This window comes from Amphiura filiformis, chromosome 16 (assembly GCF_039555335.1).
Source record: "Amphiura filiformis chromosome 16, Afil_fr2py, whole genome shotgun sequence".
NCBI lineage: Eukaryota > Metazoa > Echinodermata > Ophiuroidea > Amphilepidida > Amphiuridae > Amphiura > Amphiura filiformis.
In genome coordinates this window covers 59919424-59946249 of record NC_092643.1, presented here as the reverse complement: position 1 = coordinate 59946249, position 26826 = coordinate 59919424, and the positions used below count along the sequence as shown (strand labels likewise).

General features: G+C 37.2%; 1 protein-coding gene across 1 annotated transcript; it reads left to right on the top strand.

Moving 5' to 3' along the window:
- Positions 1-23604, top strand: LOC140136276 (lysosomal protective protein-like). Its single transcript, XM_072158003.1, has 12 exons — positions 1-51; positions 4782-4957; positions 5401-5563; positions 6075-6161; positions 7293-7448; positions 10894-10985; positions 12017-12104; positions 13165-13350; positions 14320-14462; positions 17367-17442; positions 19567-19758; positions 23304-23604. The coding sequence occupies exons 1-12, from the start codon at positions 46-48 to the stop codon at positions 23385-23387; spliced, it is 1449 nt and encodes a 482-aa protein (XP_072014104.1). The 5' UTR covers positions 1-45; the 3' UTR covers positions 23388-23604.
- The last annotated feature ends 3222 nt before the right edge of the window (positions 23605-26826 follow it).

The following is a 26826-nucleotide window of genomic DNA, read 5'->3' as shown; positions in this document are numbered from 1 at the left end:
ATGACATAATTTTTTCATCGCCGAATCGCCGCATCACAATTTTTTATGATCGTAAGTAATCTGTAAATGGTCAATTTATTCGTGTCTTTACTGCTCCTTTTTTCCCATGAGGTGTTTTTACAATTTTTGTGAATTTAATAAAGCATATCAAAGCCATGCAAAAGCTATAAAAGCAAGTTTAAGTCCTGTTTGACTCACGGTTATTAGGTCCTCTCCTGCGGAACTCAGTCTTCACTTGAAGTTCACATGTTTATTGGTCGATATTATGACTAAAATCGTTTTCTTTAAACTGCCGTGGTCGTGCCTGTGCGTATCGCGTACACGAGTGTAAATGCAAAAGCAATAAACAATCACGCTGATTTGCTGATCAACGCACTTGACAACAAGCCGGCTGACCCATTGGTCTTCGGCGCGGCGCGTAGTAGGCGACCTACGTGATCGCAATTCACCATCGCGTACCCGGACCACGGAAGTTTAAAGAAAACGATTTTATCATTCGAAGACGTGAGTTCTTTTGATACATCTTCCGAGGAGCAGTTCAGACAGTAGCTCGGGATTATTGGGGCAGAGGTTAGTACGAGGAACCCATCATCAATAACGAAAATGTCATACGGATAAATGTAAAATGACACGTCTGTTTTGCCCGGTTTTTTTAAGTTTGCCTTGCGAACTAGGGCAGAGGTTATCTTTTGAATTCTTTCATGGCCATTGAAGCATAGTCATGCCCAGGGCTGTCAACTTTTTGGAATTGCTTGGCGTGAGACAGGGGCGTACCGGGATTTGCCGACTCCAATGTTCATTTTGTACCATGATTATTTGAGCCACGGCGCTCGGGAATGTGAAAAGCGGGGGTAGGAGCAACAAATTATTCATGAAGATGCGTGAGATTTTACTCATTTTCCAGCTTTTTGCGTGAGATTTACTACCTAGGCGTGAGATTATACTACCTTGGCTTGAGACCGTAAGAAAGTGACCCAATGCGTGAGACTCACGGCCAATGCGTGAGAGTTGACAGCCACTCGATCGGGGTGAATTGAATGGCACAAAAGAATGTCAAACTTAAGGTCATAAAACACCAATTTGGTGTCTTTCCGCTCCTCGGAATATGATGTTTAGGGTCTAGGACTAGGTTTAAGGTAGTACAGGGAACCCATACCGTAGCGTAGGCGTAGTAGCTCTGCACAACGCTCTGCTCTGCCTTAAATAGGGCAGCGCCAATACAAAAATGTCATACCGATAAATGACATGTCTGTTCATTGCCCAGTGTTTTTTGCTCGAGAAACACTAGCCACGAATTTGCTCACGGATGCCCTCGCATTCGCTAAAGCATTGCGTGTTAGAGAATATGCTCGAACAAGGTGTTTTAAGTTTGTGTTGCGAACTAGGTTTAAGGTTTTGACTTCGGCTTCGCTTCGACTTGTTCATCATCATCAATCATGATTATCATGTCTTCTTCGTCTTTATTAGTGCCTCCCAGTGGCGGCCGGTGGTATTTTGTTTACTTGGTGCAAATCGGCGCAAAGCGCCGCCCGGAGCACTTGTGCGACGCAGGGGGGTGTCTCAGAAATTGAGAAATTTTGAAAAATGAAGTTAAAATGGTGCGATTTGGTGCATACTTTTTAGGTTAGATTAAAAAAAAAACCTCATCTGGAATATGACAAACACTGAACATAAATAGGTTAAAAACAAGAGCCTTGATTCTTCAAATAAAACTTACCATTATTTTGAAACAAATAGTCGACAGAAATCATCTTATCATCTTAAAATTGAATAAATTTGTAAATTGGCTTGCAGAATACTAGTAGGCCTATATCTGTGAGCTACACACTAGTCATGCTAGCTGGTATATTACTAGTTTCAATAGCATTTTTGGTGTATGATGCATGCATTAGCACACCAAAAATATATAGGGTGCAATAAGTTCTTGCTTAGTGCTTAGTAGGTCTGCATGAGGTTACATTATTATACATGTTTAGTTTGAAAGATATTTTGACATAATTGTGGCACTGACTCACCCTGAATGATCACACACCATGACACTTCCATTAAACTTAATCCAAAAACCTTGAAACCACAATAACTTTCTTACAATAAACCACAGATATTCAGATGTCTGTGAATAAACTAGCTGATGTCTAGACTCCACAGAAACCTCAACTTTTTGACTATTGAGTAAGGAAATTCTTCTTGACTCTGTGGGCCACATAAGATGTTGAACTGTGTTGAAGATTATGAAAAAGTGGAGCGAACCTATTTTCTGCACCACGATGTAGTGTAGAGATCGCATAGAAGCTAATGGAAAAGCTTTTATAGTCATTGCATAGTGGGTTTATATGGGAGAGATAGCAACTAGTGGAGCGAAACTGGAATCTGTACCATTTTGAGGTTGCCAGTTTACTTCTAATTATGCACTGGACAAAAACTTTAAAATCCCCATGATACATGGTTAAGACTCACAGAATAAGCAAGAATAACCATTTTTAGTGGAATTTGTAGGGTTTTATTGTTTTTTAAGTAACATGATAATTACATATATTTGATCACACTACTTTTTGGAATTCTAGGGTGGTGCGCTGCACCACCATAACCATATCAAGATCCGCCCCTGGTGCCTCCATCATATGTATGAGTATTATCGCACTGCGTACAGCCAAGCTGTACTTATTTTTTACTCTGGAAATTAGAGTACAGATAAGTATATTTTTGAAATACAGTCAACAGTACCGGGATGACCATGAATCATGAACTTCATAATACTTAAGAACCGTAGCTTCGAATTTCAATTTGCACGATAGTTACACATGCACTGAGTGCTTAAAGTTAATTTTTTATTTCTTACATGGTCTGGGCTCTGTACGCCGAAGACAGAAGTGATAAACAATCATGCAGACTGATCAACAGCCTTGACAACAAGATGGGTGACCCATTGGTTGCCGGTGTGTCTACGCGATCACCACCGCGTACCCAGACCACAGAAAAAATAAAGAAAATTAAATGTAGTCTGTGCTATCATTTTACGGTCGATCAGTGTTTTGGCAACGGATGTTATTTATTCTGTTACCGTTGAAATGTGGATGAAAGTTATTTGATGAGTCAACTAAAATTTATATAAGACTAATAAGACCAAATTAAAAAGACTTGTTTGTGTCTGATGTCAGGGCAAAGGCGTGGCGTGATTAGTTGCTGACATCTGCAATGATAAGACTTTGGAACTCAGTCTTCAATGATAGATCATAGACTATCCTTTATCTGTAAGTGGCCATGGTTTGATGACTGTCATTTGAAGGCTACATTTTGTACAGGCCACAATGGGAGTGACCGGGTATTTGATGCCCCATTGTTTGGAGATTTTCATCAGAGCAACCTTGGACTAGATGGATACAGCACCAAATATGTTGCTCAAAAATTTTAATGACATCAGCGAAGTGTTAGTGTCTTTAAAAATGAACAAACTTTGTTCATGAAGATACAAAAAGTCATGAAAACCTTGGCTTACATTTACAAGCCTTTGTCACCCGAATTCAGCTGGTAATGCACACTTAATGCACCCAGTTCTGAGACTGAAGGCAGACATTTTACCCAGGGCGGGTCAGAGGTTAAATAACAACCATCATCAAGTGTTATGGGCACGCTCCTGAGTTTTGATGAGAATAGTCAATTCCATTCTCATTTTTATGTGACACGATCTGGTCTATGTGGGCCAAAGGCGCAAATTTGAAACTGAGATAAAGGTAAAAATATGGAGTAAAAAACAATAAAATACATAAGAAAAAAGACATCAAACTGCGGCAAATTTGAAACTGAGATAAAGGTAAAAATATGGAGTAAAAAACAATAAAATACATAAGAAAAGAGACATCAAAAAACTCCATAACTTTTGAATCAAGTATGCTAGACCTTTGGTGTTTTCAGTAAAAGATAGCCTATTGTAAGTATAATGTAATAATTACAGTAACTCAATTTCAAAATGCCTCCTTTGGCCCCTAAGGACCAGATTGTGTCACATATGTGATGTGATCAAGCAAAATCAGTTGGAAGTCAGAAATACTGATTTTCAGATACAGCCAAACAAAGGAAATAATTTCTTTTGCTGTTTGTTTTCGAAACACTTCAACTGTTATCTTTGGAAATAAATGTTCAAATTCTATGGGGTTTTCTGCAAAATGTAGCTTTACAAATGCCTTACACAATCATGTAGAAATATGCCCGACTTCAGACTGATTTCACACCACATAGCCGTAGCCGATGACAAATTGCAAACATTTGATTGCAGTTATTTTAAGTACAAAATAGGTAGCCCAATGATATAAGCACAATTTGATCAAATTATACATTTCTTATAGGCCTATATTTTTTATTATGAAAATGGCACATACTGGTCATTTCCATGAAGACATTAAACCTTGGGCATACGCTGAATCCTAAAAGTAAGTGAATCTGGAAAAAGGCACTTTGTTCTTAAATTTTACATACCTTGAAATATTGTATGCAATGTATGTTGGCCTTACCCATACCCAATATCTTGCCATTTTCTTAAACTAAACCTCTACTTATAAAATTAACAAGAACCTGGAGCTATAAATATCTTTCGCCGGTAGATCAGGTTAACAGAGAAAACTAACGTTTCGTGGAAATGAAATAATACAAATTTATTTTTTATAGAAATGTTACAAATTAACATTGCTTTAAGTCGTGCGGAAAGAGTTCCTGGGGCTCATAATTCTACTTTTCCTTCAAGCACACTCTATTAAAATTACTCATCACTTTGTAATCTTTTCCAGATTATAAAAATGAAGATCCAACTATTACTGTTTGCATGCATCATTGCTGTGCCATCAACCAGATCTGCTACTGATCCTGATCTCATTTCGTGGTTACCAGGTCTTGTGAAACAACCAAGCTTCAATCAGTATGCAGGCTACCTAAATGCTTCAGTCAACAATAAGCTGCACTACTGGTAAGTAGCCGGGGGACACCGACATATAAAGTACGGATAGTCGAATATTTGCAGTGGTCAAGGATGGTCAAGGCCATTTTCAGGCGCTTCAACAATTCCGAAGACACTCAGTTGGGATCATGCTCCATTTCTTTAGCTCCACTTTGAATATAACTTCCAAAATTGTAGCTCGTTAGCAAAAATGTGGATAAATTTGGAATTTTCTTAGCTCTGCAACCTATGGCTACTCTACAATAAAAGAATAACAAAGCTTGCCAATTCCTGGAAAAGATGGAAACTCACAGGCTGATGTTTCTCCCCTCTTGAACAGCTTCAAGAGCAGATGCTTTGTGTTTACTTTCTGAATCTGACTTTTTTTCTTTTTAGCCTAATACATTTCTTAGAACAATTTATACCATTGGTTTCATTTGACTTATTTCATCATTATGTTACAACCCATGTAGGTTTGTGGAATCACAGGATAGCCCTAAGACAGATCCCTTGTTGATATGGTTTAATGGAGGACCAGCCTGTAGCTCCCTCTTTGGTCTACTCTCAGAAAATGGACCATTCCTAGTCAACGATGATGGTGTGAACCTGAGCTATAATCCATATAGTTGGAATATGGTAAGTGGAAGTAGCGTAGCTAGGACTATATCAGAATGGGGGTGGGAGGAAAATTTGGCAAAAATTGTCAAAATTGGGCTAAAAAGCACAAACAAAATTACCATTTTGTTGAACTTTGGCAGGTGCATATTACCAAACACCATTTGGATGTAGGACAATGTTGGGATGTAAAAGACGCCATGTTAGAGTCGAATCAGTGGGTTTACACAGTTGTGTCACCAGCACATGCACATGTCCCCATTAATTCTATGTGTGTATATACATGTACGCCCAGTGGGATTAGGTTAGAGTGTGCACTTTGAATCGACCACTGCAAAATTCAACATGATATTACCCTCAGCTTGAGAAGAGAGAGATTATATACTATCTGTTAGAACCATTTAAATTTATATTTCTTCCTTGCAGCTATAAACTTGTGAGTTAAAAATATTTGTTGAATGAAATAAGAATATCATTGTTTAAAATATATTATTATTCTAATTTACGTTTCATGTATTCTCTTACCCAATAGAAAGCTAGTGTGTTGTACATAGAGTCTCCCCCAGGTACAGGGTTTTCTTATACAGTAGATGGTAAGCTCCCATCAAGTGATGATCAGGTAAGAATTTATGTGGGTGTGTGCATTTGTTTTCACCGACAAACGTCGACCCACATTAGACTAATAAAGTGCTGACCCACAGCAACCGTGGATGTCCACGGTGGTAAGACTGTGCCAGACGCCGTAATAATGCATGGTATTAGGTCCCCCATCGTACATGATGTAACACCAGGTCCATGGTTTGGCCGTTAAATATCATATCTTACCACAAAAGTCCACGCTTTCAACAGTGAAATGTCAGTGTGTAGACTTCCACGGTTTACGCAATGTTAACTACATAGGAGGGTAATTAGAGAGGGCGGCCTATCTGCTGTGTCCTGGCAGAACATCAGTCAATATGAGACATTAAATATTAAATGCGAGGATCCAGAGGATGCATGCCTGAGAAAATATATAATAATTAAAGAAACGGAGCTCAGACAAACTGGCATTATAATAAAGGAGAGAAAAAATCAGAACCGTTCGGATTCGAACCAGCGTGCACTAACGATTACATGTCATATAGCTCGCCACCACATGCCACAACAGCTCATGGCGGATCTACCGGCGAATTGAACATGTAATGATTTTATTCTCTCGAAAATGTCTCACGGGCCGTTTCTTTAATTACATAGGAGGGTCATAGAATCCATGTTTGTCGGTGTGTAGGGGTGTGTGTGTAAACTTTTAAAATGAGAATGTGGAATATGAGGTAGTTACAGTGTTTGAAATAAAAATAAGCCACAATTTTCAAAGGTACAAGTGGCCCTTGAAGAATTTGGATAAAATTTGAATGTTACACTGGTCTTCTTTAATTTGTGATATTTTGTGAGAATTCGTTTTAATTTGGACCTTCTTGGACATTGTTACCATGGTTTTACCCTGTAAAGTGAACTTTTTGGAGGGATTTTTTTTATATGTGCCTGTGGTATTGGTTAGTCTAAATGAAGCGCCAAGAGATTGCAGGCAGGGTACAGTACCAGGATACTTAATTACATGATATAATCATCTGAGTAACCAATCAAAATTGAGCTTCTAGATCTCTCAGCAATTTTAAGCCTGATATAGCCCTCTTTGTAACCAATCAGAATAGTCAATAGTGCCAGTGGTGTTAATACGGCAGTTTTATTCAACAATTGTTTCATTATACAGGTGACCGAAGATCATTACGCCGCCATCATGGACTTCTTCAGCAAGCATCCCACATTGTTGTTGCCCCCATTGTTTCTTGTTGGCCAGAGTTACGCTGGTGTTTACCTCCCGTTACTGGCAGTCAAATTGCAAGATGTTCAAGGACTCAACTTCCAGGTGAGGAAAACACAAGGGGTGGTTTTTAATAAGGCCTAAAAAACTGTTTGATTGGCGTAACCCGACCGACCCTAAATATAGGCCCAACCCTATACTTTTTTTCTTATTTTTTTGCAAAAAAACGGGAAAAAATTTAAAAATCAAAATTAAAAAGAAAGAAAAAGTTCCAAAGCCCGATATATAGGTTAAAATGTGTGTAAATTTTTTTTTAATTGCTGACCGACCTACCCTAATTTTTTTAATGTTATGCCAATCAATTTTTTAAGTCTAATTACAATGTGCATCTTAGTCAATGTTACGTTACAATAACACAGCTGATAAAACACTCCATATACACAAAACAAGACTGTGTCATAATAATAATTTATTCAAAATATAATAAAACAAAGATATAAATGAAAATATAATAAAACAAGAGATATGAGTAAACAGAAACATAATAACATAGAAATTTTATGTTTAAAGGTGAACCTCATTGAAAATAAAGTTATATATCAATGGAAAGCTTATGATGTCAGGATACTAAAAATTATTTTTTCCAATTTTTTTGATGGCCAATAAAGCTGATAAATGAAAAAAATGAATGAATTTTTGGTCTTTTTTAAGGCGCCCAAAAAGCACCCAAATCATAGTCTATGACCTTGGGAATGCTCGTGACGTAAGCTCAGGGTTCACTGAGTCACGTGAACCTACTCGAAACATGTAAACAAGACTTGCTTCCTGTACTTTGCAAGCTTTCCGGCAAGTCTGATTTTCACAATAAAGCTTGAAATTAGAGGAATCTTCAAGTTGCTGGGTTCCTTCTATATATATTAGAAATAATAGAATTATTGTCAGCAAATAAATTTTCGGTAAATTTTTGACAAAATCAGTCGAAACTCGCTGGGTATAATTGGGTAATTGAGTTTGAATTTTGCGCTGGGATCAATTCCATGTGCAAATGCTTGCTGCTACCGCTCATGTCATGGACTGAATAAACATGATCGAAAAACAAATTAAATACTTGTTTGTGACATTCCCTATTCTTGATTCATTTGAAAATATCTGATATTTAATAATATTGTCTTGCAGTAGGCCTAATCAATTCATAAAAAATGCCGATTTCATCAAATCCAGCCCATAAAGGTTTTCATTTTTAGCGCATTGCGGTAAATACATTCTTTCCACGAAATCACGATTGAAAGAAACATACTTTATTATAAAATAAGTACAATTTAGGCTTAGTAGATGGAATTCTGAAATCTGAATAAAATTAAAATATTGTCACTTGTGTCACGATTTTTTAATGATAGTACAATCAGTGAACGGTACTGAAAAAGTGCACCATTCATGTTTTATGGATTACCGCAAATTATACCGAACACGATGCGTAAATTGCTGCTGAAGAAATGGCATGTACCCGACCAAGGTGGAGTACGCAAACACAGCGAGTCGCTTCGTATAGCACTTGCGGTGTGTGTTGCAGCACTGAGATTTGATCAAGTCTGCTTTTGTATGCATTTTCGCAATAAAGCTTGAAATTAGAGGAATATTCAAGTTGCAAATAATAGAATTATTGTCAACACATAAATTTTCCGTAAATTTTGGACAAAATCAGTCAAAACTGGCTGGGTATAATTGGGTTATTGAGTTCGAATTTAAGCGCTGTGATCAATTATTCCATGCGCAAATGCTTGCTGCGACCGGTGGCGGTCATGGCATAATAATATAAACATCAAATTAATTACTTGCTTATCAAGTGACATTCCCTGTTCTTGATTCATTTTAAAATATCTGATTTCTAAAAATATTGTCTTGCAGTAATCAAAAAAGATTTCATTAAATCCAGCTCATAAAAAGGTTTTCATATCTAGCGCCGTGATCATTCCCCGGTCGGATATCATTCATTGCGGAAAATATTCTTTTCATGAATTCACAACTGAAAGAAACAAATACTCTATAAATACAATTTAGGCTTACATTTTTGTATTAGACCGAATATTTGATGGAATTCTGAAATCTAAATTATAATATTGTCATTTCTGTCACAGTTCTTGATGATAGCACAATCGGTGTAGCCCTAAAAAAAAAGAAAAACATCCATGTAATTGTTGTATGGATGATGGTAGTAGCGAAATACTGAAGAAATTGCAGGGAGCTGATGTTTGCGAGGCGGGTATGCCCAAACAGCGATAGCGCTTCGCGTCGTATTTGATCAATCGTTCCTTGATATGAACATTTACAGGAATAAATTTTGCTGATGAAGTAGCAATAAGTTGGAAATATCAGAATGTGAATATCAAATCGGTCATTTTGTCTGCAAGTACAGTACAGTCGCGGATACACTCGGCGACTGAGACTCAGTCAGTCACTGAGTTCATCCCATACGTATGTATCTACGAGTTCGCCTATCATACATGACCGGTTGTAAAGCTAAGAAATAATAAGGCCTGTACATGTACCTTATTCTATTCCTTCATTTTCTCATTGTGATAAGTTCATCTCAACTTGGTGTGACGATCTGAACTGGTAGCACTAGCAGTTATTTTTTTTTATCTGTTTTCATTCTGGTTCTTCGGCGTATCTTCGCTCTTTGTGCTTTACTGTAATATTCCCTATGCATATCGTGGATGGCTTGGCCTATCCCAAATCACCCCGCCAGCACTTTTTCCATTTTTATCCACACACTTTATTCAGGAACTTCATTCTTGATTTGATCATGATGTTTCCTTCATGTTATTCTTATTTTATTGAAGATATTTTTCATGTAAAGTAAGTTGGCAATGACTGAATTCGTACATTGGCCCGATGCATGCCACAGTAATGCATGGACATTGTGTTTACAATCAAACCCGGAAGTAACTGTGTGTCCCTGGGCTGACGTCATCAACGAAAGCACCCAATTTGAACGATTTCATTTTGTAATTTAGGGGGGTGCCAATATCCAATCTTTGCATGGAGATTATGTCTAGCCTGGTACGTTAGGCAAATAAAAAATATTCTTTTCTGCTTCCTGACATCATAAGCTTTCCATTGATATATAACTTTATCAGGGGTGTGAGAGTTCAGATTAAAATCTGAATTCAGATTTTTTGATCTTGATATTTATCTCTTTTTCTACACTTTCTCTGTACAAAAGTATAGGAGCTTGCCAAATTTCAGACTTTTTCAGATTTTTTCAGATTTTTTTTATCTGTGGTCACTCACACCCCTGCTTTATTTTCAATGAGGTTCACCTTTCACAATCACATCACATGGGATACGTTGCTTGTTGCAGATGCTTTGTGAATTGAAGTTTTTTGATGTTTGGTACGGTAAGGGTTAAGGTACACAGGAAATAGAAAATGGCAAAACAAAATTGGATGCCTTTGCAATTTGAAGGTTATGATTATAATTGTAAAAATATGTCATTATTCCTCAGATTTAGCATACCAGGTATAAATATCTGTATTTGATTACCTTACAGGGTTTAGCTGTTGGTAGCCCATGCAGCAATCTGAAGGATTTGGACAACTCATTGATATACTATGCTTATCATCATGGCATCTTTAGCCAACAGTAAGTATGTAGTGGGTCGGTGGGTGAGTGAGTGTGCATCAGAGTTGCTATAGCATTAACATTGCTACTACTCCTAATTCCAGAAAAATATAGCACTCATTGTGAAATTTTATCCTGTTTTGCCAAATAATACTATAGCCTTTTCTTTTAGTTGCTACTAATAAAAAAAGTTAAACTTGGATATTTGGCCTATTTTAGGAAATAAGGGCTATAAACATGCATTTTTAAGATGCATTTTGTGTATGCTGTGACAATCAAGCCTAAAGACTTACAAAGTCTGATATATTTGTCTATTAATTTTTAGCATACACATTGTGTCTATTCAATTTTATCACCAATTATTAAAAGCTGACATAAAAATAATAATATCTTTGCCTATGCTCAAGATTCTGAATGCTTAGACTTGTGTTATATATAAGTCTTTTGTATTGTGACTGCAATAGTAAGAAATCATGCAAAAGTGCATATTTTTTGCCCTTGTTTCCAAAACTGGACAAAATATTCAAATTTGTCTTTCCAGTTATAGTTCCAACTAAAAGAATTGGGCTATTATTTTAAATTTTTAATAATTTGCCATAAAATTTGTATTACATCGCGAATTTAAAAAAAATCCAAATTATTTGATATGAGAAGGACATTCCTCTTATTCAGAATGCAATTTGGTGTGTCTGATGTGCTCTCAGGTCCCACAAAATACTGTGCAAAGGTGGGTTACAGAGCCCTAAAGCATTCCATATTTGGAAACATAATTTTACCTTCAAGCAACATTATCACATTAATTGGAATAAGGACTCTGTAAATTCTCCAAAAGACCCTTGCATTTCATCTGTAAGTAAGTTAAGGGGTAGGGTCCACTGGATCCCCAACTTTTTTTAGAGTCAACAAAATCCCTGAGACCCAGTGAAATCTGGCGTGCATTAAAAGCCTTTGTGAAGTACCTTTTAACTCAACAATCATTTTGTATCTATATACGCATACTTTTGTAGAGTTGAAACAAGATGACTGTATTTGAATCTTTTTCAATATTTCAGGTTGTGGACAGATCTTAACAAGCATTGCTGTAATGCAGAGGGGACGTGTAACTTCCATGATAACAATAAAACGTCTTGTGTAAACTCTGTAAGTTTTCTCTATCTGTGTTATCTAGTTGTTAAAAGGAAGTAATGGAAATGAACAAAAGAATTTGCAGCAAAAGATTGACAATACTATTTGTTCTTCTAAGATTTATAACATTTTATTAGTTTTCAAAATTCAGACAAGATACATGTACATGGATATATGCAATTATATTTTACAGTACTTCTCTTAGAAAAAAAACCCACCATTATGTTCACGCTAAATTCAAATCAATAGAATTTACTGCAACTTTAAAATGTTAGGGTTTTCCTTAAAAATACTGTTGTATTGTTCATTTTGAACACAATTGGGGAAATGATGTATCAAAATGCACATACATGGTCATAAACCACCTTTCTTTCTATATTAAAATATTGTGAACATGATTATTAGATCTGAAACTAGAGGCATATATTTGTAACAGCTGTGTTATGTTTGTAGAGTCTGTTGTGCAAGAACTTAGTCAAAGTAAATGCTCTTATTTGCAGAATATCTGACTCTGAAGGTGACCCCAAATGATTTTGCTCAACAAATAACTCATGTTGGTTTTATTGCATCAGATATATCCACTTCTTGCAATTGATTGCCTGGAAAAGATTCCAAACCCAGCTTCCAAAGCTTCTACAAATTTGGTTATTCCAGTTGAAATCCATATCCCCCTATGAAAGACATGACTCTCCAACACAGGGGGTGTAGATTTCAATTGGAGTCACCCATTCAGGTAGCCCCATTTGAAATCCACACTCCCTGTGTGGGAGATTAAGGTTATGTCTACAGTCTTCTATATGGGGTATTTTAATATGGATTTCAACTGAGAAACCTCATTGAAACACACAAGGTTTGTCATCAGCAAACATATAAAACTCTCATTGTTTCATCAGGATGTAGTTCTGACATCTTTATGACAAAAACAACCTATACACTTCACATTGTAGACAAAATTAACCTTTCAAGCCTTATTAGAAAGAATGGGGGGGGGGTGTCAAATTTAGTGTGTTGCTATGTCAAAATATAGAATTTGTCTAGTTTCATCAATACATTTACTATTTATTTCACTCTGTAGGTAGGTCAAGCCTTTTACATGATCAATGAAATTGGTATCAACCCATTCAACATCTATCAAGACTGCGCAGGCGGAATCCCACCACCTGGGAAATTTCACAAGAAAAGCCCGGATGGACGCTACTACTACCCTGGTGTTTTCAGGCACATGTATTCCAAGAATCCCAAACTTGAATCATGGTGGAAGGTAAGCTTTTCTTGTACATTTTTCACAAAAAGTCCCAAGATATTTGTGTGACTTTCTGATTTTCATGAACCATTTCAAAGTGTAAAACCCTGGTGACACTTCATCTCTCTACTTTACCCCATCAAAATGCAGATTTTGGTATCAGGTGAAAGCTCATATTTTCTTATCAGGCTTGGAATATGTGACCCATTCTGACAAAACCAAGAACAAGTCGCATTTTTGACATTTCATGATTTCAATAAAACTGTAAGCACGGGACAATAAGCTTCAAAATGATACCAAAATTATATACATAGCATCAATACTTTTCAAGATATGGGTACTTTTGTCAATGATACCTTGATATCTTTGCTGAACTGCTATTCTGACTAATCGGCTAATTAGTTTCCTGCTTTACACAGAATTCAATTGGGATTTTCATAGCTCAACTGTCAATTATTGATTGAATAAACCTCTTTTTTAAAAAGTGCTATCAAATATTTGAAAGTCCACTCAGTCCCAAGGTCAAATACCATGAAATTAAGAATTCCAAAATTTGATTTTTTTTTATGGGAATGTCATTTATAAAGGCCTATAACTCAAAAACATGCCTGGCGACTTGTTCCTGGTTTTGTTGGAGCTGGTCACATATGTTTTGTTTAGGTGGTATGAACCAGTGGTGTAGTGTGGGTCATCCTAATGGGGGGGGGGGCATGATTGGGGGAGCACCATATTTGATGGGGGGGGGGGAGCCCAAGCCATTTTTAGGCAATTTTCCTATAGGATTTTCTAAATATTCAAATCAATTGGGGCATGTGCCCCTATGATGCTACGCCACTGGTATGAACAAAAACTTGGTAGTTTGGTGGTTACCCCTCTTTCAAAAATGTCATGCCTCGGGGGCATTTAATAGAATAAATACGGTATGTTGTCATTAAGGTATCGTACTATTTTGAATTAACCATCAACATTTACATTTTTGATTTGCAGGTATTGGATCAGACACCAGTGAACAAGCTAATAGTGGGAATCCCGTGTGTCAACACATCAGCTATCACAAGCTACTTAAATAATCCCTATGTCAAGCAGGCATTACATGTCAAAGATGGTCTCAAAGATTGGAAACCATACAAGTAAGTACAATACTACTGTGGGTAAAGGTTCCTCAAACTCCTCTGCCCTCCCCAACTGATGGGTTATTATAACCTTTAGTTATGGACAAAGGTATGTGCATGTGGTTGCCATGTGCCGAGCATGCACAGATTCTGATTCTGATACTGCCCAACACTCCTTTCGTTGCTCAGCAACTGGTGAAGTAATCCGGACAGGAATGTGAGTGCGCATAAAAAATTTGTTATTCTCTTAGGTGCTTATGTAACTTAGTCTTGAAAGATGTTGGTTTCTCTGTAGAGATGATGTCGTATGGCAAATTGTTCCAATCAACCACTGTGCGTGGGAAGAACGAATATTTATAACAATCTTTCCTGGTCTGAATTCTCTGGAATGTATGGTCGTTGGTATAACGGGACGGACGTGTAGTTGGGCGCAGTATTTCGTTAGCTGGGATGGACAGGTGACCATGTAAAGCCTTGTGAAGCACCAGGAGTCTTCGCTCTTTCCTTCGTAGTGACAGAGGCTCCCATTTCAGTTTGTTGATCATGTCTGAAGGATGGCTGTTGTAGTTGTAATCATTGTAGACGAACCTGGCACCCCGACGCTGGACTTTGTCAAGCTGATTGATGTGGTCTTGTGTGTATGGATCCCAAACGGTTGAACTGTATTCCAAGGGGCAGTTGTTCAGAGCGTGGAGCAAGGTCTCATGATTTCCGCATAACTTACATCCAGTTTGGACCCTTTTTCCCCACGTTCTGAGGTTGCTGAATGTTGGTAGGAAATCAATGGCAGAGCGAACAGCAAAGCTGAGGACACCTCTGGGGAGATCATAATTATATTATTGATCTCCATGTCAGGTCTAGGTTTTCAAGTTCAATGATCTTTAGGAAGTTACCCTGTTGAACAAGAGGTTTTATGTACTCACGCCAGAAGTTGAGACGATTATCAGTGACCAGGTTTTTGACAGTTTGTTTGATGGAAGTCCATTTATCTGGAGATGGAGCCTGCTTTGTCGCTAGCTCGTAATTTTCGCTCCAACGGACCGAGCCAAACTTATTTTTCTTACGTTTCCACTTAGACTCTCTGTTCAGCTTGGACTTGAGGGCATGCACAACACGGTCATCGGCTTTCACCATACAACGTGCATATGCAAGAGTATGGGATTCGAGATAGAGCTCAGAAATACGAGGAAATCCTAAGCCATCTGGGCTATGGATAATCGCAGGAGTAGGGCCCCGTGGTGGTAGACCCAAGAAAGCTTTAACGGTGTTGGTGTGCACATGGTCAAGTTTATCAAGCTGGGTGTCAGTAATTTCATGAACCGTTAACATATACCTGATCGAAGGGATGGCATATTGAGTGTAGACCCGCAATTTAAATTCATCCCTGACCATGCATGATGAGATGTTAGTGATCATGCTATCTAACTTTGATCTTATTATTTCATTAATGTATTTATATAATATTGAATGGCTTTGAGTGTGATACAAGAATATATTGCACGAGATAGAAAAAATATTGCACGAGTCAAAGACGAGTGCAATATTTTTCTATCGAAAGTGCAATATATTCTTGTATCACACGAAAATAAGCCATTCAATATTATTATTATTATTTATATCAGGCTTTTGCTTTGCGGTAATATGAAAATTTAAGCTTATCTAGACACCGGGTTTAACCAATGTGTAGGCCTATCGCAATGTAAGCTTACCTTTTGACCTTCTTGTTTTCTGCTCTTACACTCAAAAGACAATTTCGGAATAATTATATAAAGGTTTATTTGTAGATGTGGATTATATTTCCTAAGGTTATCATCATCCAGAATTGCCGCGAATTAAGTTTGTGATTTTACTTGTTTACATTACGAAATCTCCTGTGAGCCGTTACGGTGTCTGTAGTGTAGTGTGCTGTTGTATCATGACGCGTTGTGCTGACACCATGATAACACGCGTACGCGATACGCGTACAATATTTAAAAAATATTGTATTGCATCCGGTATTTTGCAAATATTGTACAATATACAGTTTTATTGTATCGATAAAAAGCCTGATATAAATAATAATTATTAAATATGTTTAGTTTTACACATTTCAGAGAATAAAATCTTGTACTAAAGTGAGGAGTTGAAGTAGGTGAACTACTTTGAATATTGCTCCATTTCAAAGGCAAAATGTAGATTTTTCACAATACCTTTCAAACAACTAATGCGCAGTTATAACCTATAATTAGTAGTCCGCTCTATGGGAGTTACACAAAGTCCACTTGATTGATAAAAAATGTGCTCCTGCCCTCGCCTGCTATAGACAAATCCGATTTCACACATTCCTACACCTCAATGGCAGCCATTGAAGTGGGCCGCCCCACCTGAACTGTGAAATGATGCAGCCTTTGCGGGAATTTTAAACTGTGTTCCATCACCATAGTGACAAAAGGATGCTGAAAGTTTACAATGCAATACAATATAAGGTTGATTTTGAAGCAGCGCTTTTCCACCCAATTGGGCAGCAATGGCGGAATGAATTCTGACCATCACTTGGCTCGTCGGATTAGTGTATAAAGGTCATACTTACATTGTTGCACTCATGCAAGAAATGTTGGATATTCAGATAAGCAAGGGGCTTGGGTTTCTATGCAAGTTCTTGTCACATAGTACAGCACACATTCCCGATGATTGCCACTTGGGAACAAGGACATACATATAAATGTTTTGCTATATATAGCAGCTGTTAATAAGGATAAGAACTTCATAGGGTGAAGGGGTAGCCCCCCCCCCCCTTGGCTGTGCTACTGGTGGTAGAGTCTTTAAAATTCAGATTCATGCTGCAATTACAAACCATAATGGGCTCCGGCAATTAACTCTTTTTCTCATATGTTATGATCTTCTAAAGAACATAACAATCATGTCATTTTTTTTTCTCTGCAGCCCAGAAGTAGATCAAAACTTTACCAGACAATACCCAGATATGTCACCTACATTTCTACAAATTCTTAGGACATATGTAAGTAAACCAGGGAAGTTTATAGTCTTGATAATATAATAGTGTAATTAAGGACATTATCAAATACAGTTACTCTTTTCATTCCATTAAATGCCTATGCTCCAATAAGCGCCCACTCAGTGATTTTTAAACTTGTAGAATGTGAAACTATTATAATATACAGTCGATATTGTGTTGCAGTCAAGTTAGCTCAATCGATAAGGCGTTCGACTATGGTGCGAGAGGTTGCGGGTTCGAACCCTGGCGGTACCTAGTACGCTCACGTGGAAAAATTTAGTTGAAATTCCCCTGGACAAGGAACTCACTGCTAATTTGTCTCGTTGTAACCCATACGAAACTCGGGGAGCTGATCCTGGTTGCGATGGTTATTTGTGGAATGTCTAGGGTGTGCGCTCTTGAAGCAGCAAGTCCCTGAATTGTTGTTTAATGGTTTGTGGAATGATGTGGGGCCGTAGTGGTCAGCGACAACCTGTAAAGTGTGCTGAGGCTTGTGGATCAACGTCCAGGCGTTGTGCCTGTGCGTAGCGCACTATAAATCACTGCGCTTTTTTTTTGTTTTTTGTTTGTTTTGTTTTTGTTTACATCATGAGTAAGATTCCCATTAACAGCAGCATTGGCAACCAAGCAACGTCACACTAAAATATATTAAAATATGAAATAAAATGATAACAGCCAGATGGTGATGGCCCAACAGTTTTTGGACATTTCATATGTATAAACCCATAGCTGCTCCTTGTCTGTCCTAGTGCTGTCTAGATATTCACAATCTAAGTGCTGACATTTAGATTGTGAATATCTAGACAGCACTAAGACAGCCATTATGGAGGATGTGAACTGATTCTGGTATCTGCATAGACAGCCATGCTGTCATCTTAATGAAATGACATGTTAAACGAGCCGTTATGTATGTAAAAATGTAAAAATAAGTGCCCACCTTCAAAGATTTGTGTAAAGCAACAGGGCACTTAATGGAATTAATATGGTAGTTTTATGCTTTATAGCTAAGCCACAGAGCTGTCAAACCATGGGCAACTCTGAATACATCGATAAAACAACCTCCTGTGACAACCAAACAATGAAGGTAAACTGATGATGGTGAAAATCAACTCAAACTTAAACAAAATTGACAAGATATTTTCCAAGTGGACATTAAAAAACGTAGTCAATATCTAGTGCACTATGCACAGACACAATGCCTAGACATTAATCCACAAGCCTCAGCACACTTTACAGGTTGTCGCTGACCACTATGGCCCATATCATGAAAGGTCCGTAACCCGATCGACAGCATCATCCCCGATTTTTTTCATTGTTGATGAGGTTTTGGTATCACATAATAGATACTATTTTTCTCATTACTATCCTGAAATTTGACGCCCAAGTCGACGTATTTCGAGAAATCATGAAACACAGCGGTTTTTACAGGCTACCAGTTTGTAAATACAAAAAATTACTTTGGATTTCTGGGGAGGGAATTAATTGCGAATCAACAGTCTCCTCAACAGCTACTTTGGTTTCGCGTTATACACATTCTGTGAAAAAAGAACCACACTAACTGCTGAGGAGACGGTGCGGCGTATTTAATTATCAAATTCCACGATGGACATCGTGGGCGAAATAGCTCAATTAGTTAGCGCATTATGCTGTTACCCGAGGTACCCGGTTCAAAACCCGTATCGGAAGTTTTTTTCCTCTCCATTTTTAACCCAAACTTTTTTATATTCATTTGAAATGTACATATTGCAAGGGGAAATATATTTTGTTTCCTTTTTTTCTGAAACGGTACGGAAAAAAACCAAATATTTTCCGTCCAATACGGGCCGGGCATTGTACAGCATGTCAGCATTCGTCATACGAACAGGAATTGTTGTTGTTGCTTGCCTGCCCAGAATGCAATTCACGATACCAAGGTATTGGATTGCAAATTTGGCTATTTATTCACATTTACGCTGAAAATGCTCTCGCTTTTTTCACAAAGCAGCATAAAGGGGGCGATATTTGATATTATTATGTAATTTTAAAGACAATCCATATCCAAAACCAATAGGGTTACCCCCCTTTAAGTAAACCATTTAAACATTTAAACATTTATTAACACACAGTTTCACTATTCCTATCTTCCAGAAATACCGTATTCTAGTGTACAGCGGAGACTGCGATGCTGTGTGCAATTTCTTAGGCAATGAATGGATGGTCAATAATTTTGGTTTAGAAGAAGAAGTCCAGTGGAGGCCATGGCTGTATAATCCTGGTACCAGTGACCAGATAGCTGGATTTGTTAAGGAATTTAGTCATATTGCATTTGTGACAGTAAAAGTGAGTATGCTTAAGACTAAGTAATTTTACTCAAAACAAATCATTGTAGGATCTTGCTAACAGGGTAAATTTCCTTACAAAATTTTATTTCTATATCTGATGCAAAAAACCTTTTTTATAGTCTGCTCCTTGGGCTATTCCAGTTGAAATCCTTATACCCCCAATGGAAGACATGACATTAATCTCCCACATAGGGGATGTAGATTTCAAATGTAGTCACCCATTCCATTTGAAATTCACACTCCTTGTGTGGGAGATTATAGGTTATGTCTTCTATAGGGGGTGTATGGATTGTAACTGGAATAGCGGATTTAATCCACAGCCCTATCTTTGCAGTTGTGAAACCGTTTTTATGCCATGCTGAGCAGATAAAAACACCAGATTTATATGAGATATTGTATGGCCCTTAGACAAACTTATTGAAAATTGTGAGACTTGCTAAATGTGTCGGTATATTGATTGACTCTGTAAAATACTCTACTGCATTTGCCGGAAATTCTTGCAAATACGGTCACCTCTCTACTGAAATAATTGTAGACTAGAAACCACAGTTGTGTTTGACCAAACACGAATATCTATGCCCGTGACCACACCTAACCCCCTTCCCCTATTCTTAAAACGAAAACTGATACCCCTTGGTATAAGCTTTAAATGATATAAGTATCATTATCATAGCACCTAAAATAAAAAACCGCCCAATTGGGCGCCAAATACAAAAGTTAGTGACCATCATGTGAAAGCCCTTGTTATAAACTTTAATTGATATAAGTATTATCCTCATAGCACCTTAAATAAAAAAGCGCCCAATTGGGCGCCAAATCCAAAAGTTGGTGACCATTATGTGGAAGCCCTTTTTATAAGCTTTAATTGATATAAGTATCATCCTCATAGCATTTAAAATAAAAAAGCGCCCAATTGGGCGCCAAATCTAAAAAAACTGGTGACCACCCCCTTGGTCACCCCTTACAAACCGTGACAACCCTTAACCCTCCTAACACCCATTAACCAACCACACGCCATGTCCCACATTGACAGCCTTTTGAGGTGGTCCAAGGCACCAATATCAAAATGCCTACATATTCCCTTTTAAGGGAATTTTTGACAAGTGATCAATTTCCTTGACGTACGATTCGGGCCGTTATCATTGCAAACACATGTAGCTAACAAAACGCTACCTATTGCGCTACACTGTGTTAATAGGTTGTACCTAGTTTGCTTTTTAAAGCCTTTGAACTTTGACCTCTGGGGTTGCGGCTACCACAGAATACATCTAGGGTCATGGGCCATCATTGTACCAAATATGAACCCTGAGGGTAGTTCTTGAGCTAGAGCTGTTTGAAATTTTACACATATTGCTCACTGTAGCCCATGACCTTTGACTTCTGGGGGCGATGTTACTGCAGAAAATATTTAAGGGTCATGGGCCATCATTGTACCAAGCATGAACCCTGAGGGCGCTATAGTTCTTGAGCTAAAGCGGTTTTAAATATTTACACATATTGCTCCCTGTAGCCTGTGACCTTTGACCTCTGGGGTCGTGGCTACCATAAGTTACTTTTAGGGGTCAGTGGCCATCATTATACTAAGTATGAACCCTGAGGGCGCTATAGTTCTTGAGCTAGAGATGCTTCAAATTTTACACATATTTCCCCCTGTATCCCATGACCTTTGACCTCTGGGGTCGAGGCTACCCCAGGAAATTTCTAGGGGTCATGGGCCATCATTATACCAAGTATGGGCCCCGAGGCTACTTTAGTTCTTGAGTTTGAGGAGTGCAAAGGACTGGTCTTGAGAAGGAGGAGGAGGAGGAGAACCTGAAGACTAAACACAACAAATACAATATCTATGCCACCGTTCCACGGGCATAGATAAAAAACTATTTGCCAAGTTGTCTATAAATTCACTACTTGTGTGAACAATAATGCACATTCAGTGGGTTGAATGCACAGGTCATGTTTATGCAATAAATTAAAGTCTATGAAGATATGAATAGCCAAGTTGGTGCCTTTATTTGATAATCTGTTTATGAATATTCTTAAGGGCGTACTACACCCATATATTGGTTTGATTGGTCTAAAAAATATTTTGTCATTTATAGCTAGGCGATATATGCACGGATCATGTGAAATAAAAAAAAAAGAAAAAAAAAAAAAAAAGGTGCTTTTAAACCATTGTATAGTAAGTCATTTTAGCCCTATATATTTTTTGTTTACTGTAACCTAGTTACTCAGATGCATGTTTCATAACAAATCATAATTTATTCTTTTCAACATGTTCAAGTAGGGTACATGGGTAGAATACATTAAATCCTTTGTTATACTCTCTATAGAAAATCTAGCGGTAGGCCCTACATGCAAAATATATAACACTGAATAAATTAAATAAACACTTACACAATAGATGCATATAGTCATTAGTCAAGTCAATACTATGTGTTGTTAGGAGAAGAAAAGGCTATTAGGTCACCGTATGTCAGGTTATAGGTCAATTGGTTCAGGTCAAATTTAAGCATCAATTTTGAATACACATGTGAGAGTCTGTGATATCAGAATGAGGAATAATTTTGATATTCTGTCTTAACTGGATATATATCGAGAAGTGCAAGGTGGATATACTAATATACCTTGGGATGTAAATGGTGAGTACAATTTAGTTCAGATGGATTTCACAAATAAATATAAAATAGTTACCAAAATCACAAAAGCTAAGCTTACGGAAAACTACCCAATATGGTGGTATAGGTGACAAGAAATACAATTTTTTCAACATTGCTGTAGTATGGTTGTGGTAACCTGTTACCTATGGCTTAATTAAGTTTCAGTGAAATAATGTCGCAAGTTAAAAATACAAAATATAGCTCAACATTGAAAATAGAAGCATTTTAACAGGTTCGTTTTTTTGATAGTTGTGGAGCACCAAGTTCATGAAGTCATAAAAGAAATCAGGGACCACGATTCCCATTTTACATATCAACATTATTTCCCTAATGTGTTAGCAACACATATCCAAAATTTTAACGAAATCTGTTGATAGTAAGCTTTCCAAAATGAAGTGAATTTAAATCATCAGTGATGTACCACCTTTTGGCTTCTACTTTTAAAAGCATGTAAGCTACGTTGATACCGATGCCACCAATAAAACGAGAAGATTTGCCCCTTCATTTTGCATACCACTTTGTCCAATTTTTTTTTGTAATTTCTTCACAAAATGCAAAAAAATGCAAAAAAAAATCAATGGGTGTAGTACCCCCTTAAGGAGTCACAATTTGACCACAAAGACATATAGAGGCTTTGCATTTGTCGTAGCTAGAAGCAGTCATGGCCGAATGTTAAACTCTGTTCAATAGAAGCGTACAATATATCTAACATACAAACCAATTTATTTCACATAGGTTGATCTGAACAGTTTATACTGACTTACTGCTGCAGATACTTGTTTGAATCCCTTGTTTGAAGTTAGTCAAAGCATGCATGGCATACAGGAAATCAACATTAACCTTGCTGATGATAACATTTGTAACAATTCAACTTTTTCTTATTCCACAGGGTGCAGGTCACTATGCTCCAGCTGACAGACCTGGGGCTATGCAGCAACTTATATACAATTTCATTAACAAGAGACCATTTTAGGAATCCAAGACACCTTATTAGGAAATGAAGATACTATATCAGGAAGCATTTATCACAAGGTACAAATGGTAAATGTCATGGGGTCATACTGCAATTTGTCAAATCTTTGACCCTGGAGGACAAAATTATGTACGTATGGGCTATTTTGCCACACCCCTGGCAAACTTGAATTTAAAATGCTTATGTGCATTGTGCATGTAATGAGTTTAGCATATAATGCAACATGGTGCGTATTGAACTGTTGGCCTTTTGTCAATATGGTGGATTTACCATAGCATGAGTTTTTGAGTCTTTTCTCTGATGTAAACTCTATCCATATACATTGGTATATGAGCTCCATTTCTTGACATTATAAAGAAACGATCACGGGTAATGTATAATAGTCCTATAAAATCATCAGTCGGTACCTCTTTGTAATTGGACCATGATTATCTGCTGCTACCCATCTGACATGTGTATCATTTGAATATAGAAAACATATACAGTCCAACCTCTCTTATCCGGACCTCATTTATATGGATCTCTCCGTTATCCGGCTGTGAAATTTTCAGAGGAAAACATGTTTTTGATGATTTAACACCTTAATTCCATGCTCTGAATGCTTAGAATGACATCTATATTGCACAATGCACTCTAAAGCCATCTTTTAGTGCTATTATCCCATATTATCACAATCTTTTGTTGTCACAATTTCAGTCCTTGGAACTTTCAATACAGAATTACATGTAATTCACTTATCCGGATTTTTCACTTATGCGGACAATGCTTGGTCCCATCATGGCCGGATAAAAGAGGTTGGACTGTATTAGACAACTTTGGAATGTAACAAAAGGTCTACAGTTCAAAAGCTGAATTTATGACCCCGTGTACACACAGAGAAATCAACTTAAATATTACTACATCGAATTCAGATTGCGACTAAGGATAAGTATATTATAATTTTGTTGACGGAGTGTTTACATAGTAGTCTTTTATGTCGTCACTTGCTCATGCTTCAAATAACTATTATGAATTTGAATTCTAATTCTGTGTTTGTTCACACTGCAGAAGTTGAGTTTGAAGTTGACAAAAGTTATTCTGGTCATCATTAAAGTCGACTTCTGAAGTCAAGTTCAAAACCCAGCGACCCTGTTTAGTAAACAATGTTTACACACAGAAGAAGTTGAGTTCAAATTTGTCTAAAATCGACTTCAGGTTCTGTGTAATTGGGGTCTTATACTAGGAATGAACACAGCTGCACAGCAGCGTGACAATCATCTGCGTACACTATGCGATGAATGCTCGCGTGTGAGTGACGTGGAAGTAAATCGGATCATGCCAACTCACCTGTGATTGGTTAGTATTTTAATTATTGTATCCAATAATAATATTGTATCCAGCACGGTGGTCTAGCGGAACGGGCACGGACTCATAATCGGAAGGTTGCGGGTTCGAGCCCCGGCGACGCCATCGTGTTGTGTCCTTGAGTAAGGCACTTTATCTCGATTACTCCTCTCCACCCAGGTGTTTAAATGGGTACCGGCATTCTTAAATGCTGGGAAGGTAACAGACTCGATGTAGAGGAGGTGTAGCGATCCCCCTATAGCAACATTACATGGAGGAGTCTGGCCCAATCGCCAATGAAAGAGAGATGGGCACTCCGATCACTGTTTACAGGATCGTCTCCTTTACCTTTACCTTTACTATCCAAAATATGGGATATACGATCATGGTCGGGTCGAATACAGCTGTTGAAAGCTGTGTTCATTCAATTGAAATTCTCAGTATACTCTGTAGTAGAAGTTTACAACAACCACTTTGTAATCAGTTAAAATTCTGATCTTAAGATCTAAAACTACTAATCTTTTGTTCCAAAATGTGTATTTTGAAGTATCAATGCATGACCACAAAGTCAAATATTCTTTTGAAGCAGCTAAATTGAAATCATGATGCATAGATGTGTTTTGGCATGACATATTGTTCATATTGATAAAAAATATTTGATTAATAGCAACCCTGTATGTGTGTGTGCTTTGCTGGAACTGAGAGAAAATGATAAGTTCAGATTCAAAATGTGATATACCCAAAAGCTACCTTGTGTAATTGTTATTTCAAGAGAAGATATCTTACCCTTCCCAGAATCCTTTACAACATGATGCATCATCTCACTACATCACATGACACTGCTATTACTTTGTATAGGTTCCCTTTGTTTTCGACAGTTGACAGTCAAGAAATAAACATATTTTGTAAGATCTGGATGTGCTCTGTACATTGAGGTCATTTTTGTCACTATCAACCTCTTCTATCAACCCCTTTTATCAACCCAGTTCAGAAAATGGAAATGGAAAAAATGCATTGTGGGAAGTTTAAGATATCTACTCTGTGTTATTTATGTGCAATTAGATACAATGTTAAGGGGGGAACTAGTTAGCGAGTAGTTTGTATTGGAAGCCTGGGATTATTATAAAGTTTTAATAAAATGAACACAAAATATAAAATATAAATTTAACAATATTAATAACAAAATTGAAAAAAAAAACAAAAGGCAGCAATGGAGTTGTATTTGAAATTCTCACACCCTGTGTGGGAAATTAATATCATGTCTTCCATAGGGGTGTATTGATTTCAACTGGAATAGCCCATTTTGTACCTGAACTCTAAAAATATGTACAGTACTATTTAAAGAATAAATTATAGGAATTTGTGTTTTTACTATCCTCTGTAGAGGTTAGGCAAGTCTAATATTTTGAGTACTGGATGCCAGCACAGTCAGTATCCCACTACTAATATTGTTTGTTCTCATTTTGAGTCGGTTAGATTAAATATTATTTTAATAATGACTATAAACTAATTTGATTTAGCAAAACATTAAGATCATGAAAATTCCCCTTATTCTAAAAATGAATGAAACTTGAAGGAAACTTAAGAGGCATTATCTGTTATTTTGGAGAATTTTTTTAAAATGTTTGCCACGGTAAAAAAATGGATTTCCTTTAAACTTTCATATTTGATGCACCTTGACCTGAAACAAACACACATGAAATAAATTTGGGGAAAATATCTCCGCAAGCCATGGTAACAGCCAAATTTTCATTTTATGCCTATTTTCACAATTTTTGCGTCTTTCAGCAGTCAATTTGTCAAGTTTTGAAGCCAGTGTTACTAATATACACAATATATATATACTGTTTTCTTTATAAGGTATGAATAGGTCAAACCTTAGATGCCGCATTGAAAGTATAAAAATAATCACCAGATGTCAGGGTGGGTTATACCATTTATTTGAAATAGGGTGTTTTTCATTTTTTCAAAGTATGAAAATATACCAACTTTGTATAGCTCATAAACCATATGGTAGTGCTCCGATTTCAACATCGACCACAGCATGTTGAGATGATACATTGATCTTATGAAAAATTTACATTTGAGCTTGGGGAAAAAACATCTGTTTATACAG

Coding starts and splice junctions, on each gene's coding strand:
- LOC140136276 (XM_072158003.1), top strand. Junction 7,449..10,893: donor TTCAAGGACTCAACTTCCAG/GTGAGGAAAACA, acceptor ATTACCTTACAG/GGTTTAGCTGTTGGTAGCCC. Junction 10,986..12,016: donor CATGGCATCTTTAGCCAACA/GTAAGTATGTAG, acceptor TCAATATTTCAG/GTTGTGGACAGATCTTAACA.